We start from the raw sequence: 13,410 nt of genomic DNA, 5'->3' as shown, positions 1-13,410 counted from the left end.
ATATTGAAAGGAACATTTTGGGAACATTAACTTGTTCAGAGCTGAATGACATCAATACCGCTTTCAAGTCTGTGCACTAAATTTAAAGCTGAAGCAAGTAGCCAAAATGGCATCACTTTGTATCTCCCAGAAAGTTTAAAACAGCATGTTGTTTTCATGCAGTGTTAACCTTTTGGCTTTAAAAGTGCAGGAAGGTAATTCTCTTGGGCCTTTGGACGGTCAGTGTAGCCGTTTCCAGTCTAGATGCTAGATGACACTAATCACCTCTTGACTCCAGTCACATACACTACATGACCAAAAGTTCCCAGTGCAGTTTCTGTGCTGATTTTAATGCCAGAGGACTGTTTTGGAACTCTGCACCCCCATGGTCTGTCACTTTGTGGCTGAGTTGCTGCAGTTCCTAAACATTTCCACTCTGCAATAATGTCACTTACAGCTGATTGTGGGATATCTGGGAGGGAAGAAAATTTCACAAACTGACTTTTTGCAAGGCCGACTATTACAGCACCACACTCAAATTCAGTGAGCTCTTTGGAATGGCCCATTCTTTCATAAATGTAAGGCAGGCTGCATGGGTGTGTGGTTTTATACACCTGTGGCAATGGGACTGAAACCACCTGAAGTCAAAGATTAAGAGGAGCTGCCCAGTGCTGTTGCTCTTACAGTGTGATTACAATCTTGAAAAAACAAATAGTTTTCCCAAAAAGTCAAACATGATTTCATAAACTTAAACTGATATATCCTTGATAAGCTAATATTCATCTTTCATATTTGCTTTAGAGGTTGAGGTATATCTAGTAGCAAAAGTACAGCACGCTACATCCACTTTCCCTTTTTCTGTCATCTTTCCTTTGTAATTTCAACCTCTTCTTTTAAGCTTATTCATACAATTCAGGCAGAACCTGGAAATTTCCTTGAAAATCCCAATTATGCAAACAGTTTATAATTGTTTTTCTTTGAAAGAAGTGTTGCTAAGTTTCATTCCCACTTTGACAACAAACAAAATGTCAGTCAGCCAGTGGCAGTATGAGGAAGGACTGCTGTGCAGCCAGTTACCTGTCCACAAGTCATGTAAACTACAAAGGAAGTAGTAGAAGTAGAGTTGTTGAACGTGAAAGGTCACATGCACACACTGATACACACACACACAATGCACAAAGGTGTGTGGTATAAGGTGAATATGAGATCACATTTTCAGTCCTAAAATAGGATAGTGGCTTTTTGGGGGGGCTTTCATTTGATAGAAGTTGGGGTCCAAGCGAGTAAATGGTAACAAACCACACTCCCCTTGAGTCATCTGTTACTTTTTTTTTTTTTAAATAAATGACAGTACTGCAGGTGTCAATCAAAAGAAACCTGTATGCTTAAGTTTATAGGAAACGAGCTACTAGTTGTCATCACACATGGAACCACACAGACGCACTTAAAAGTTGTGGTTATATTGGAAAGTAAAATATTAGTGGAAACTCCTTTGTAATCATAATGCTCTTTACAGGTAATTTCCCAAATTAAAAAATATATATATATATATACATATGAATTTTGGCACGGTACTTGTGTTCACAAACACAACATCCCGTTTGGTTTTTGGTTTTTCTCCTTTATTCGTCCCCGATGGTTCTGTTCTCTTGTGCGTTCTGTGGAAGTATCATTTTCTTGTTCTCATTCTTTAGAAGTCTCATGACAGCTCTCTAGATACCTGTTCAGCTTTCAGTGATAAATAAGCATGGCTTAACACTTCAGGATTTGCAGTTCTGTTTTCCAGAGGTTTCTGTCTCATTTGTTGCTCTTACTTCCCCCAAAAGTGGTTAGTTGGCCAAGCAATCACACATCAAATTACACATGGGATTTTGTACTAAATGAATTGTCATCATCTTTCGCACAGCTGAGTAAATCAAATTTAACAAGAGGTGAGTCAGATGGAAAGTTATTAATGAAATGAATCCCATTAATCCATTTCTCTTTATACTTCTTCATTGATATCAGTCCATCATCTGATGTCATCATTGCTCAGGTATTAAATAGTTCCTCTTTTGACTGGGAATTTTTCAACCTTCTGCTTGACCTATAAATACTGCTGCAGCTGCTGCTTTTACACAGACAGGGACTGCTGCCACATCTGATTTACTTGTGAAGTTGTGGGGTCAAGTACTGAAAGGTGAGATCTGCTATATTCTATTTCATTGTGATGGATGTTGGGGTGGGGGGTTTAGGAGGACCCATTAATCTTGGGAAAGTTACTCGCTATGGATAATATAAAAATTACAAATTTCATTTTCTTGCAGTATGTTTAGAACCTCCTATACTTTTATACACTTTGGAGGTACTAATATACTTTATTTCAGTGGGTCACAGTTCTGGGGGGCTTTTAAGGGGTCAAGAGGTTTTTAATGGGAAACTAAAGAAGATCAAATATCAAAAGTGATGCTTTTTTTATACTGTTTTGTTTAATATTGATGGCAGGCACTGCTTTGGTTTAAGGGGTTAAAGCTGTACTTGAGTATTTTTTTTCTTTTTTTTTCCAAGGTTTAAGCAAATATATTTCCACCTGTTTATTTTCTTTTTAAAAAGGTCAAATTAATTGCTTTCTTTCCTCACAGATGCGTACATTTCTCTTTATGGTCCTGTGTGCTGTGCTGAGCGGCGCCAGCTCTGACAGTCAGCAAACAGATATTGAGACCCTGATGGATAATGGTATCTCCTTCTCTCTTTGAATATTCTTCCTTGTTTTCATTTTGTCTTCATTTCACATACAGTAAATATTGACAGAGCCTGATGTGTGTGTTTCTTTTTTGTGATGTAACCAGTTGTGGTCCTGAAGGTGCCTGTTTTTATGGGTAGCATGGTTCACGTTCCTTTGACCTGCGGAGGAGCTTTTCAAAATGAGGCTGTGTTTTGGAAGAAAAATGGTAAAAGCAGCTTTTAATGCAACTATAATTACTTGTACAAACAAAAAGTAAAAGTGACGAGAACTTTTCTTTTGTTTCATGGCTCAACAAGCTTTTGTTTGTCCAGATGTCAAATTTTCCCTTTTTGTTTTTATGACTTTGCATAAATTATTGACCATTTTGTAACACTGAACACGGTGTCTCAGGTCAGGCGTTTGATCCGCCTCTGATGGGGAATCAGGTCCAGGTCCTGGTGGAAGAGATGAAAGGAGGAAACTACACTTGTCACCTCAGTCCAAGTGGAGAATACCTTAACCACACTATGATCCTAATCCAGCTAAATCCAGACAACAGGACCGTCATATTGGAAAACGGAGAAGGAGGTAATTTTTTTTTTAATGAAAGGAACAAAGACAAAATGAAGTGAAACAAGTAGGGGAGGAAGAACAAAGAAGGCATGCATGAAGGGAAAAGGCAAAAGAGCAGATAAATTCCCTTTAGCTGGATTTAGCAATAGGCTTCCTCTGGAGAAGGAATGGTAAAGATGGCACCGAACAGCTGAGATGATGGTCAGAGAGGGATTTAGGATGAGGAAAAAAATAGAGAGAGGTGCAGAGCTGTGGTCCAAACTCAGAAAACAGAAACTGGATCAAAGGATTGCCTTTGTTAAAAAAAGAAAAAAAAAAGTTTAAAAAAAATGGTGTAGTATAAATGAACTATACCAAGGTTGTCACAGTGAGCAGGCTTTGTATTACAGCCATCGTCACATTGTTAGTGCTTGTGTTTCTCAAAGGCTCCAGAAGCTTTTAGCTTGTAAATCACAAAAAAAAAAAAAAAATGCATTTTTTTTTCTAAAATTCTTTTCCTACATTTGCTTTGAGGCAATTTGTGTGTGTGTGTGTGTGTGTGTGTGTGTGTGTGTGTGTGTGTGTGTGTGTGTGTGTGTGTGTGTGTGTGTGTGTGTGTGGGTGTGTGTGATGGAACAAAATGTTAAAAGGTGAAGTAGAGAGTCGGCTACGAAGCTGGAAATCATGAGTTTTTTTTTTTTTTGTTTTTTTTTGTTGTTTACGGGAATTATATCAATGCTCTAAGTGATTTATTTTTGTTTACTCAGTGGGATCGAGAAGTGCTATGAAACACTACAAGCGTGAGCTGAACTGCTCGCAAGAACATTAAAACAAAAGCGAGGGAGGGACTAACAGTAATTCTGCTCCTCCAGGTCACATCCACTGCTCGGCACCAAACTATAAAGGATCCTTTCACTGCAGGTGGAGAAGAACACAACGCAGATCCGATGCCAGTGTGGTCTTGGTAAAGGCAGAACGGTGAGGGTAAAACCACACAACACTCCTTATCCCTGAACTGCTTGACAAATCTGAAAAACATATATCTTTTGTATCTTATCTTGTGTTTTGTGCTCATTTAAATAAAGCGTGTATAGCATACTTTAGTGAGGTGCTGGGGAGGTAAAGGTGTTCTAAATAATATTTTATCGTTCAATTTATATCAATTCCAGTTATATGGAAGATATTCCATGTGAGCTCGATGCTAATGGATCAGGGGTTGAATGCCAGAATACCCTCTGCTCATACAAAGAGGAGCAACATCGCATTTCCCTCACCGTTTACATTCGCAGCCATGCTCGTCTGGAGGTCTACACAAAGTCTTTCTACCTGAGAGAGATTGGTAAGTCATTAGTATAGTTTATGGCATAGCATAGTCTATGACTGTGTATGAATAGTATATTATATGTATGTATATGTATATGAAGACTAACTTTGTTATCTCACATATGGGTGCAGTCCCATCAAGTCACTGTGCCACAATTTCCTCTCTCCTCTTGCTCTCTTTTTAACCTTTGCCCACTTCGATTCTCTCCCTCCCAACTCCATAAAGTAAGACCGGCAAAACTCCCTAACCTGCACATCATTGATGGGAATGTGTTCAAGTGGGATTACCCTGAATCTTGGGAGAAGCCCTGCACCTTCTTTGGCCTACAGTTTGAGATCAAGTTGGTGCACAGCGGACATTCTTGCAACAGTGAAAATCAAATAATGGTAATCAGCACATGCACGCTGTGCAGCACATTCAAATCTATTTACTGGCTTCCAGTTTAGTCGCGTTTCTTTGTCTTTATTAAGCTGCCTCTTCTTTGTGCAGAATGTCACCACAGATGTAGCCAATTACACGGTCAGCATACAGCCCAAGAAGTATATTTTCTGTGTGCGAGCTCAGGACAAGTTCACCAGAGGGCCGTGGAGCCACTGGAGTCAGTGCACGTAAGTATATTACTCCACTAGGAGTAAGAACTGATTTTTACTCATTTTGTTCATCAAATGAAATACATGAAAGAATAAATTTATGCCATGTCTGACTAATCTGATCCTTACTGTTATGCTCTCATTTCCACCAGAGTGAACAAGCATAATGCGTTGGTCCCTGGACACTGCAGCCAAGAACAATGAAAACATTTTAATCTAGGAAAAAAGAATTAATGCACAGTTAGAATACCATCTGGAAGGCCTGGGTTCGATCCCACCTTAGCCCAGGCCTCTCCCTCTCTCTGTGTGGAGTTTGCATGCTTGCGTGGGTTTCCTCCGGGTACTCCGGTTTCCTCCCTCATTCCAAAGACATGCACTTACTGGGGGTTAGGTTAATTGGCTACTCTAAATTGCCCATAGCTGTGAATGAGAGCATGAATGTGAGTGTGAAAGGTTGTTTGTCTCTCTGTGTTAGCCCTGGCGACCTGTTCAGGGTGTACCCTGCCTCTCGCCCTATGACAGCTGGGATAGGCTCCAGCCCCCCGCGACCTTGAACAGGATAAGCGGAAGTGAATGGATGGATGGAAGTGACGCTGTGCTTCAGGAGTGAATGTATACCTGTACAGTATTTATTCATCCCTCATGTGTTATCTCTATGCTGTAGTTCCACGATGTTAAAATAATCATTTGTAGGGGCGCCTGGGTGGCTTAGTGGTGAAGCCGGCAACCACATACACACACACTGTGTTGTGGTGCGGGCGGCTCGGGTTCGCGTCCTGGCCCGTCGCCAATTTGCCTGCATGTCTTCCCCTGTATCTTTCCCCCATTTCCTGTCTCTCTCCACTATGATAAAAAGCCACTGTGGCCAAAAATGCAAAAGCAAAGAAAAAACAAAATCATTTGTAATGTGACTGAAATTAATTAGTATTTCCTTCATGCCCTTTGTAACTTATTTATATCTGTTCTTCCAGAATGTTTCTGATTTTATAATAAATTAATGAACACATATCAGTTTCCCGCATTTTCTTGCCTTTAAAAACATGGCATCTCAAAATGGATTTCAAATACATCATGAAGTGTTTCTAATTATAAAAGATTAGCTCATTCAAAGAAGCTCAGGAGCAATGAGCAATACAAGCAAAGTACAAAAAAAAGGTTTATTTTCATATTTACAGCCACAATTTGATTGTAATGAAGAAAACACACAAAAAAGGCAAATCTCAAGAAATGAAGGGGAACTGAATTTTCTAGGACTGCTTGACAAATCTGAAAAACATACATCTTATGTTTCGAGAGCTTCACCTTCATGATGTGGGGCCCAACCCCAAAAACTTCCCCGCCTTTATCCATAACTTAGAAATCAATGTTAACATGACGTAGTTTAGATTTTTCCAAAAAAAATAAAAAATTCAGTGAAAGCTCTAAAAATAATAACAGATTGAAAGAGCATCAGTAAAATAAAACTGATGATTTACGTGTATGAGTGTTGAGTCAGCATGCACAGGAAAATACAAATATATTTTAGGGCATAATGCACACAAATGTGCAGCCATGGAAGCCTGACATAGAAACCTCTATGCATGTACAGTATGTAAATAATAAAATCCTCCACAGGCCCATGTGTAATGACCCCTACATACAAGCAACAAAACATGCACTAGTCAGTTGTTTTGATGAATGTATTTTAGCTAGCCAGTTCCAAGACCAACAGATTTTGGTCTCACAGTAGTTTTCATGATTATTGCATATGGTTGCATGTGTAGACTGCTGTCATTTGCTGGACGCTCACAAAACTTAGATGTTCTTTTCACTTTATTACAAATCAAATAAAACAGACACTCCAAATATTACATAAAAAACATGTTAAATTATCAGCATATCCTTGCTTCTTGAAAACACTTTTGGTGCACATAAAACTTACATTTGCCCATTTATTTCTGTTGAATACTTAATAGCTTTTGGCTGGTCAGTCTCTATGCAGGCAGGATATTGACCCTAACCATGAAGAAATTATATCTGCATCTCCTGTCGCTTGGTAGAGCAGAGAGACTTGATAGGGTATTTTTAGTGGTATCAACCTAACACATCTGCTACTATTATGTGAAATAAACTGTCACCCATCTGAAATATCAAGTAGATCTCAAATACTTTTAAGAAATAGTGGACCTCAGTATGTATGTTAAACCCCAGTTGACCATAATGAGTAGACAGGTGAGCTGGAGTTGGTAACACACACACACACACACACACACACACACACAGAGACTGCTGATAATAACTGTAAACAATATTTGGGGGGGGGGGGGGGGGGGGGGGGGGGGGGGGGGAAGTGTTGCAGAATAAGGGAAGGCAGAGAACATGCAGATATATAAACTGGGAAGACCGTCTCAGTCCTGAGGTTTTGACTGTAATTGCAGGGTTAGTGTAGGACTCTTAGTGAGGTTTGGTATGAAGGACTTTGTGTTTGTTTTGTGTTTGAGAAGTGGACGATGCATTGGTTGCATCCATCCCAAGTCCGTGTGTTGATGATATAGTCCCTCTTCAGTGATGCTGCCTCTTAGATAGGTACCTGCACAAACACACGCACACACATACAACACAAACAAATCATGAGATATTACTGAACAGTCATTTAAATAATTAGCCACATACAACTTCATAACAGATGAATCTGGGTAAAAACAGACAAATTATGTTGCTCAGAAAACGGGGTGCCGACCTCTCCCAGTGTTTGTGGTTGAGTCCGCTGAAGTCGTCAAGCTTGGCGATTTCTTTGAGGTACTGAGCCAGTTTATACAGTTCCCTGTCCCTCTCCCTGTTAAGGTGGGCCTTCATGAAGGGTCGGATCTAACACAAAGTCACAACAAAAAAATGAAAACATTTCAACAAAATCTTTAGATAATTGTACCAAGAAAGAGAAAAAAGGTCAAGATAATATGATTATATGATGGAACCAACCTTAAGCCCATTCTGTGGGTTCATGAGAAAGTTTCTTCCGATGTCGTCAAACATAATGGTGTTCTTCCTATTATAAAACTCGCCGTACTTCCCCCATATCACACCCAAGGGCTTCACCTGTGGAAGCCATAAAATAGATAAGTCCCATCTCATCAGCACAAAGCAGTAAATGTTATCTAAAAACATCATAAAGGAGTTATTCATGCACGTCACCGCATCATTACCCAGCATGCAGTGATCTGGAGCGTGGAGTGTACCGCTGGATGACTTACCAGAATATAAACAAACAGGCCGACAATATGATACGCATCACTTAGCACCATATGCAGGAAACATTCCTGAGGTCAAGTTGGCTGACAGATAAAGTCATATTCTACCCCTTCTTTCCATATTTACCCTCACTACAAATCTCATATTATACATTAGAGAACGAGAGAGACACATATCCTTTGTGAAAGCACCATTGCAGGTTTCCAAATCCATGTCACATTACTTAATGGGTGTTGACTCATCAAATGAAATTTCCACCTGCAATGACTTCAAGGAACAAGCTAAGCTTCACATGAACCAGCTGGGAAAACCATATTTTCATAAACTCATGATCATCATGAAAGAGCATGTTGCTCATGACATCAATAAAGGGTGGAAGTTTAACTTGGAAAACCACACCTTTGTACATGTTGTGTACAGGTTTCACTCGCTCGCTCAGCATTATCATGGTTTTATTTCCTCGAGTAAACAGAATCTCCAGTTTTATATTTGATGAGCATTATGATGTGACTGTATTAGAAAATAATCCTGACCCAGGAGGAATCATAGTTACAACATGTCCCACATAGTCATATGCTGATTCAAAATACAAATTATCATTAATATTGAGAATTACCTGAAATTAGATACCGATACCAATGCTTGTTTCTGTTACTCAGTATGACAGATACCAAATTGTTGAGTTTTTCCCTCTGAAATTACAGTATAACATATCATATGATATATCACACTCCCAGATGCTCAAACGTGGTTATGGAAAAAATTGTGCTGAACAAAAATGAGACTCTGGCTTTAGACCGTGACACTCAGATTGGACGTAAAATTGATTTGGTTGCAGTGTTACATTCAGTGGTCCATTACCAAAATAAACCATGCTTGAAAAAGTGACACAGGCCAGTATTTTAAGCAGCAAGTATACCAACCTCCACAACTCCTCTCTTTGGGGTGTGTACCGTAATCATGGCTGCACTGTCCAGCATGAACATGATCTTGTAATTGGGGTTGTCTGTCACTCCCAGCTCCTACGCACACATGCAAACACATGCAGTGGATTAATCTTCTGATTCCATCTACACTCATATACTGTAGGTTAAGTTGATTAACACTGCCATCTTTTGGCAAAACAAATGTACAGTATAGTAAAAGAAACACTTCACTTGCCTTCATTTTTGCATCAATCCACTTCATACTTGTAGCAGCTTAAAAGACAGAAGACATTACACATATTAATTAATAATTAATTAAGTCATGAAAGAAAAAATTAAACACAATGTCTGCATACAGCCCTTTTTATGTGAATCACAGGCACAAGAAGCGTCTCAGTGACAGCACAAAGAAGATGTCAAATTCTCCAAAGAGATACTGGCCATTTTACAACATTTGCCACCACTAGGAAAAAAAAGTGAGCTCAATTTTTTTGCCACACAGCCTCCAGATATGAGAACAGATCGGCATCTGTTTGTTTTTGTTCTTCCTAGTGGACCAGATGCTCAATATGGCCTAAAATATAAAATAATTAAATAGGCAAAACTGTATGGAGAGGCAAAAATGAAAAGCCTGCTCTCTGACATAAAAGCAATGAACCAGAAGAGGAAGAGATGGACAGATACATACACCAGATGACAATATCATAGTCCTCGTAGGCTGATGTCAGAAACTCATGAAGGTAGGGTCTCATCAGCTCCTGACCGGTTTCTGCACATGACTTGTGATCTAAACACACAGGATTATGGACGGGTGTCCAAGGTTAAAGAAGCAACTGATATATAGAAAAAGAGTGCTGGATTATTATTATTATTTATTTATTTTGCAATGCATCTTATTAAAGAGACACGCGATGATATCACTGCAACTCACCAAACAGTGTGTAGTCCACATCCAGTACCAGGAGCCTCTTGCCTTCTCTAGGAGGATTTAGTTCCTCCACCTTATACTCTTTGACTCTTCGAGCTATTTTTGCCAGGTTCTCCTCTCTGGAGACATAAAACAATATTTGGTTGTCAAACACGCACACACAGACGTGTTTCCTTTAACAACTTCTAAAATTACGACTCACCTGTTCTCCACTTCAATGACCTCCTCCTCAATGTCAAAATCATTGACAACGTCATCATTCTCTGGTGGAGGGGCTAAAACATCTTCCTTCACAAAACAAAACACATGCACAGTTACAAGTGTATCAGTCAGTTTTATACGTTTTATACCTGCAACACCCCCCCCCCCCCCCCCCTCAGCTATCTTGCCTGGTAATGAACATTAGCCATAGGCACATAACTAACACAACTAATTACAGGTCCCTCAGTAACAGTTCCAGCCAGTTATCTTTTTTTAATTTCTCCTGCCTCCTACCAGACTCTCCTCTCTGGTACCCATCATCATGATCTTGGTATTAGGCTTCAGCTTCAACGAGCCCAACTTCACCTCATCCTCTGCTGGTTTACCTGGAGACAGGATGAAAAAGAGAAGGATCAGAAAAAGCAGAGGGAGGGAAATTTAGATTAAAAACCTGCATAATCTTAAAAAATAAAAAAAAGAATTTAGAGACTGCATTGCCTGCAGATAGGTGAAGAAAATAGATTGTCAAACAGAAACATTTGCACATATGTGCACCGTCACAGCCTGAGGAAACGTAGGGATGAATATATTTAAATAAGATTAGCAGTCAGGAGAGTATTATGTATACTGCACAATTATACAAAAGCACAACATGAAATTATGTCCTTTTGTCTTACACCTCCATGGGACTTCGTATAGCATTATTTACACCAACTACCGCAGGAATCAGGTACTTATGAGTGACATCATCTCACCTTTGACCTTGAGGCCCAGTAGTTTCTGTCTCTCTGGCAGGACCCCAGTCAACGTCTTAATGGACTGTTTCAGGTCCAGCACCGTGTCCTCCTCTGATAGAGAACTGATGGAGTATTCCTGACCTCCCCACTTAATGATCACCGACACCGACATGACTCTCAGGGGCTCCTCACACATACACACGACTGCGGCTGAAGTCAGGTATGCACGCGCACCCTAAGCAAATATTTTCAGCAACAATAACAAACATGCACGCGCACACCTTGCAAAAAAGGGAGAAACGGGCAAAGTCAAAGGAGAGGTGTTAGAATGCCAGAATGTAACTGGCCGCAGTTTGAGTCAAAACAAACAAAAAGTAGCTTGTGAGAAAACGCACAGAGCCAAACGCGACATTACTCTTGTTAACCGTGTGATGTTTCGTCTGGCTATTCAAGACACAACGGCCAAATGCCACCTAATCAGATCAGACACTGTGACTGTCCCTGATGCTGATATTTATAGCACGAGGTTGCTAGCACTGGTTAGCAACAACGTAAACACGCCGGGTTTAACAGCCAGCTCGCTAACACTGACTGACTGAACTCCACGGTCTGCTCACTCTTACCTGGTAGAACAAACTAACATGTAATGCTTGGCACACACTGTCAAATTTCGCCAGAAAATTGAATGAATGAACGGAGTTTGCCGTTTAATTTCATTCATCAAGGGGCGCACACACTCTGCTGCTCTTCCTGGCGTCCCGACTCTTTCCGGAAGTGACGTAGTAACAAAGGCTTTGTTGCCATAGTGACAGTACCTGACTCGCTCAAGGGCACTGATTAAAATGAAATTGTTTGAATTAGTTTCCATTCAATAATTTTTTAATTATCAGCGAAAAGAAAAGAAATGCTTTTTTGCATGTGCCTTTGGAGAGCGCATTATTCTGGCGAGTGACCTGGACTGTGATTACAGTGAAGCTGCAAGGAGTAGATGTAGTGAAGGTAGATGAGTTTATATACCTGGTCAACCCCCCAAAGAAACGGACAGCGCACAAGAGAGGTGAAGAAGAGAGTGCAGGCAGGGTGGAGCGGGTGGAGACGAGTGTCAGGGGTGATTTGCGACAGAAGGATATCAGCAAGAGTGATAGGGAAGGTTTACAAGATGGTAGTGAGACCTGCTATGATGTATGGTTTGGAGACGGTGGCACTGACAAAAAGACAGGCGGCAGACCTGAAGATATTGAGATTTTCACTGGGAGAGACCAGAATGGAAAGGATTAGAAATGAGTACATCAGAGGCACAGCTCAGGTCGAGGGGTTTGGAGACAAAGTTAGAGATCCAAGGTTGAGATGGTTTGGGCATGTGCAGAGGAGGGATAGTGGAGATGTTGGACAAAGGATGCTGAATATGGAGCTGCCATGCAGGAGGAAAAGAGAAAGACCACAGAGGAAGTTCGTGGATATAGTGGAGGAGGACATGCAGAGGGTTGGTGTGACAGAAAAGGATGCTAGAGATAATATGAGATGGAGGCAGATGATACACTATGGTGACCCCCTAAAGGGAACAACGAGAAGAAGAAAAAGAACTGTGACTACTGTTTGCTGTTAAAATGCCTATGGGTGTCTCAGGGTGATTAAAGATCCCGTCTCTGATCCTGTAAATGTGATAAACTGCCTGCCATTCATTATTATTACATCCCATCAAATCCCATTCCACAACCCCAACCCCACTTTTCCTAGAGCTTTATTATGTATTGATCATGTAGATGCTTGTTTGTAGATACTTTGGTGACAGTCCTGTCCCCTGGGTGCAAATTAAACTATACAGAATAATCAACACATATTTCAACTATAGAAAACAATTAAAGCTGTTCCATTATCACAATGTCTCTTACCTATACCTAGCAACAGTTCAGTGACTGAGCAGGGACGACAGATCAAGAAATATCAGGGTCTAGAATCAGAATACATTATCAGTCCCAGGGGAAAATCGTTTTGTTACAGAAGCTTACTTAAAATATAAATATGAAAGCTAGAAACTGTGAACTCTCTAATAATGAAAACTAAGGCGTTCAAAGTGCCATGTTAATTTAAAATTAAATATTTTAAATTTAAAACAATACTATCTACAATATAGACAAAATATTACACGTGAAAGTGAAAAAAAAAACCCAGCTTCGGGTATAATAACAATTGCGGCATTGGTTTGAGAAGTATAGGGTCAAAAATTCTTACTAGGACTAG

At 40.1% G+C, this 13,410-nt stretch overlaps 2 protein-coding genes across 2 annotated transcripts; one reads left to right on the top strand and one right to left on the bottom strand.

Moving 5' to 3' along the window:
• Positions 1-2,106: 2,106 nt before the first annotated feature.
• il12bb (interleukin 12B, b) lies at positions 2,107-5,442 on the top strand. The gene is made up of 9 exons (XM_030747294.1): positions 2,107-2,158; positions 2,601-2,694; positions 2,808-2,909; positions 3,095-3,271; positions 4,108-4,213; positions 4,405-4,574; positions 4,785-4,945; positions 5,049-5,167; positions 5,302-5,442. Exons 2-9 carry the CDS (start codon positions 2,601-2,603, stop codon positions 5,351-5,353), a joined length of 981 nt encoding a protein of 326 aa, XP_030603154.1. The 5' UTR covers positions 2,107-2,158; the 3' UTR covers positions 5,354-5,442.
• Positions 5,443-7,458: 2,016 nt separating this feature from the next.
• On the bottom strand, positions 7,459-11,938 carry ublcp1 (ubiquitin-like domain containing CTD phosphatase 1). The gene is made up of 11 exons (XM_030747293.1): positions 11,793-11,938; positions 11,188-11,450; positions 10,727-10,818; positions 10,434-10,519; positions 10,235-10,350; positions 9,992-10,090; positions 9,539-9,576; positions 9,301-9,399; positions 8,108-8,224; positions 7,869-7,996; positions 7,459-7,718 (listed from the first exon to the last, which is right to left on the bottom strand). The coding sequence occupies exons 2-11, from the start codon at positions 11,363-11,365 to the stop codon at positions 7,691-7,693; spliced, it is 981 nt and encodes a 326-aa protein (XP_030603153.1). The 5' UTR covers positions 11,366-11,450; positions 11,793-11,938; the 3' UTR covers positions 7,459-7,690.
• Positions 11,939-13,410: the final 1,472 nt, after the last annotated feature.

The sequence above is a fragment of the Archocentrus centrarchus genome, chromosome 14, assembly GCF_007364275.1.
Source record: "Archocentrus centrarchus isolate MPI-CPG fArcCen1 chromosome 14, fArcCen1, whole genome shotgun sequence".
In the NCBI taxonomy this organism is placed as follows: Eukaryota; Metazoa; Chordata; class Actinopteri; order Cichliformes; family Cichlidae; genus Archocentrus; species Archocentrus centrarchus.
The sequence above is the reverse complement of the archived record's forward strand: the minus strand, read 5'-3'. Positions and strand labels throughout refer to the sequence as shown.

Excerpts from the sequence above, each read along its gene's own strand:
- ublcp1 (XM_030747293.1), bottom strand. The coding sequence starts at position 11,365 with ATGTGTGAGGAGCCCCTGAGAGTCATGTCGGTGTCGGTGATCATTAAG. Across the intron at positions 10,520-10,726 it reads GTACCAGAGAGGAGAGTCTG|GAAGATGTTTTAGCCCCTCC; the intron begins GTAGGAGGCAGG and ends TGTTTTGTGAAG. Across the intron at positions 10,091-10,234 it reads TGTGGACTACACACTGTTTG|ATCACAAGTCATGTGCAGAA; the intron begins GTGAGTTGCAGT and ends CTGTGTGTTTAG.
- il12bb (XM_030747294.1), top strand. The coding sequence starts at position 2,601 with ATGCGTACATTTCTCTTTATGGTCCTGTGTGCTGTGCTGAGCGGCGCC. Across the intron at positions 2,910-3,094 it reads TGTGTTTTGGAAGAAAAATG|GTCAGGCGTTTGATCCGCCT; the intron begins GTAAAAGCAGCT and ends ACGGTGTCTCAG. Across the intron at positions 3,272-4,107 it reads ATTGGAAAACGGAGAAGGAG|GTCACATCCACTGCTCGGCA; the intron begins GTAATTTTTTTT and ends CTGCTCCTCCAG.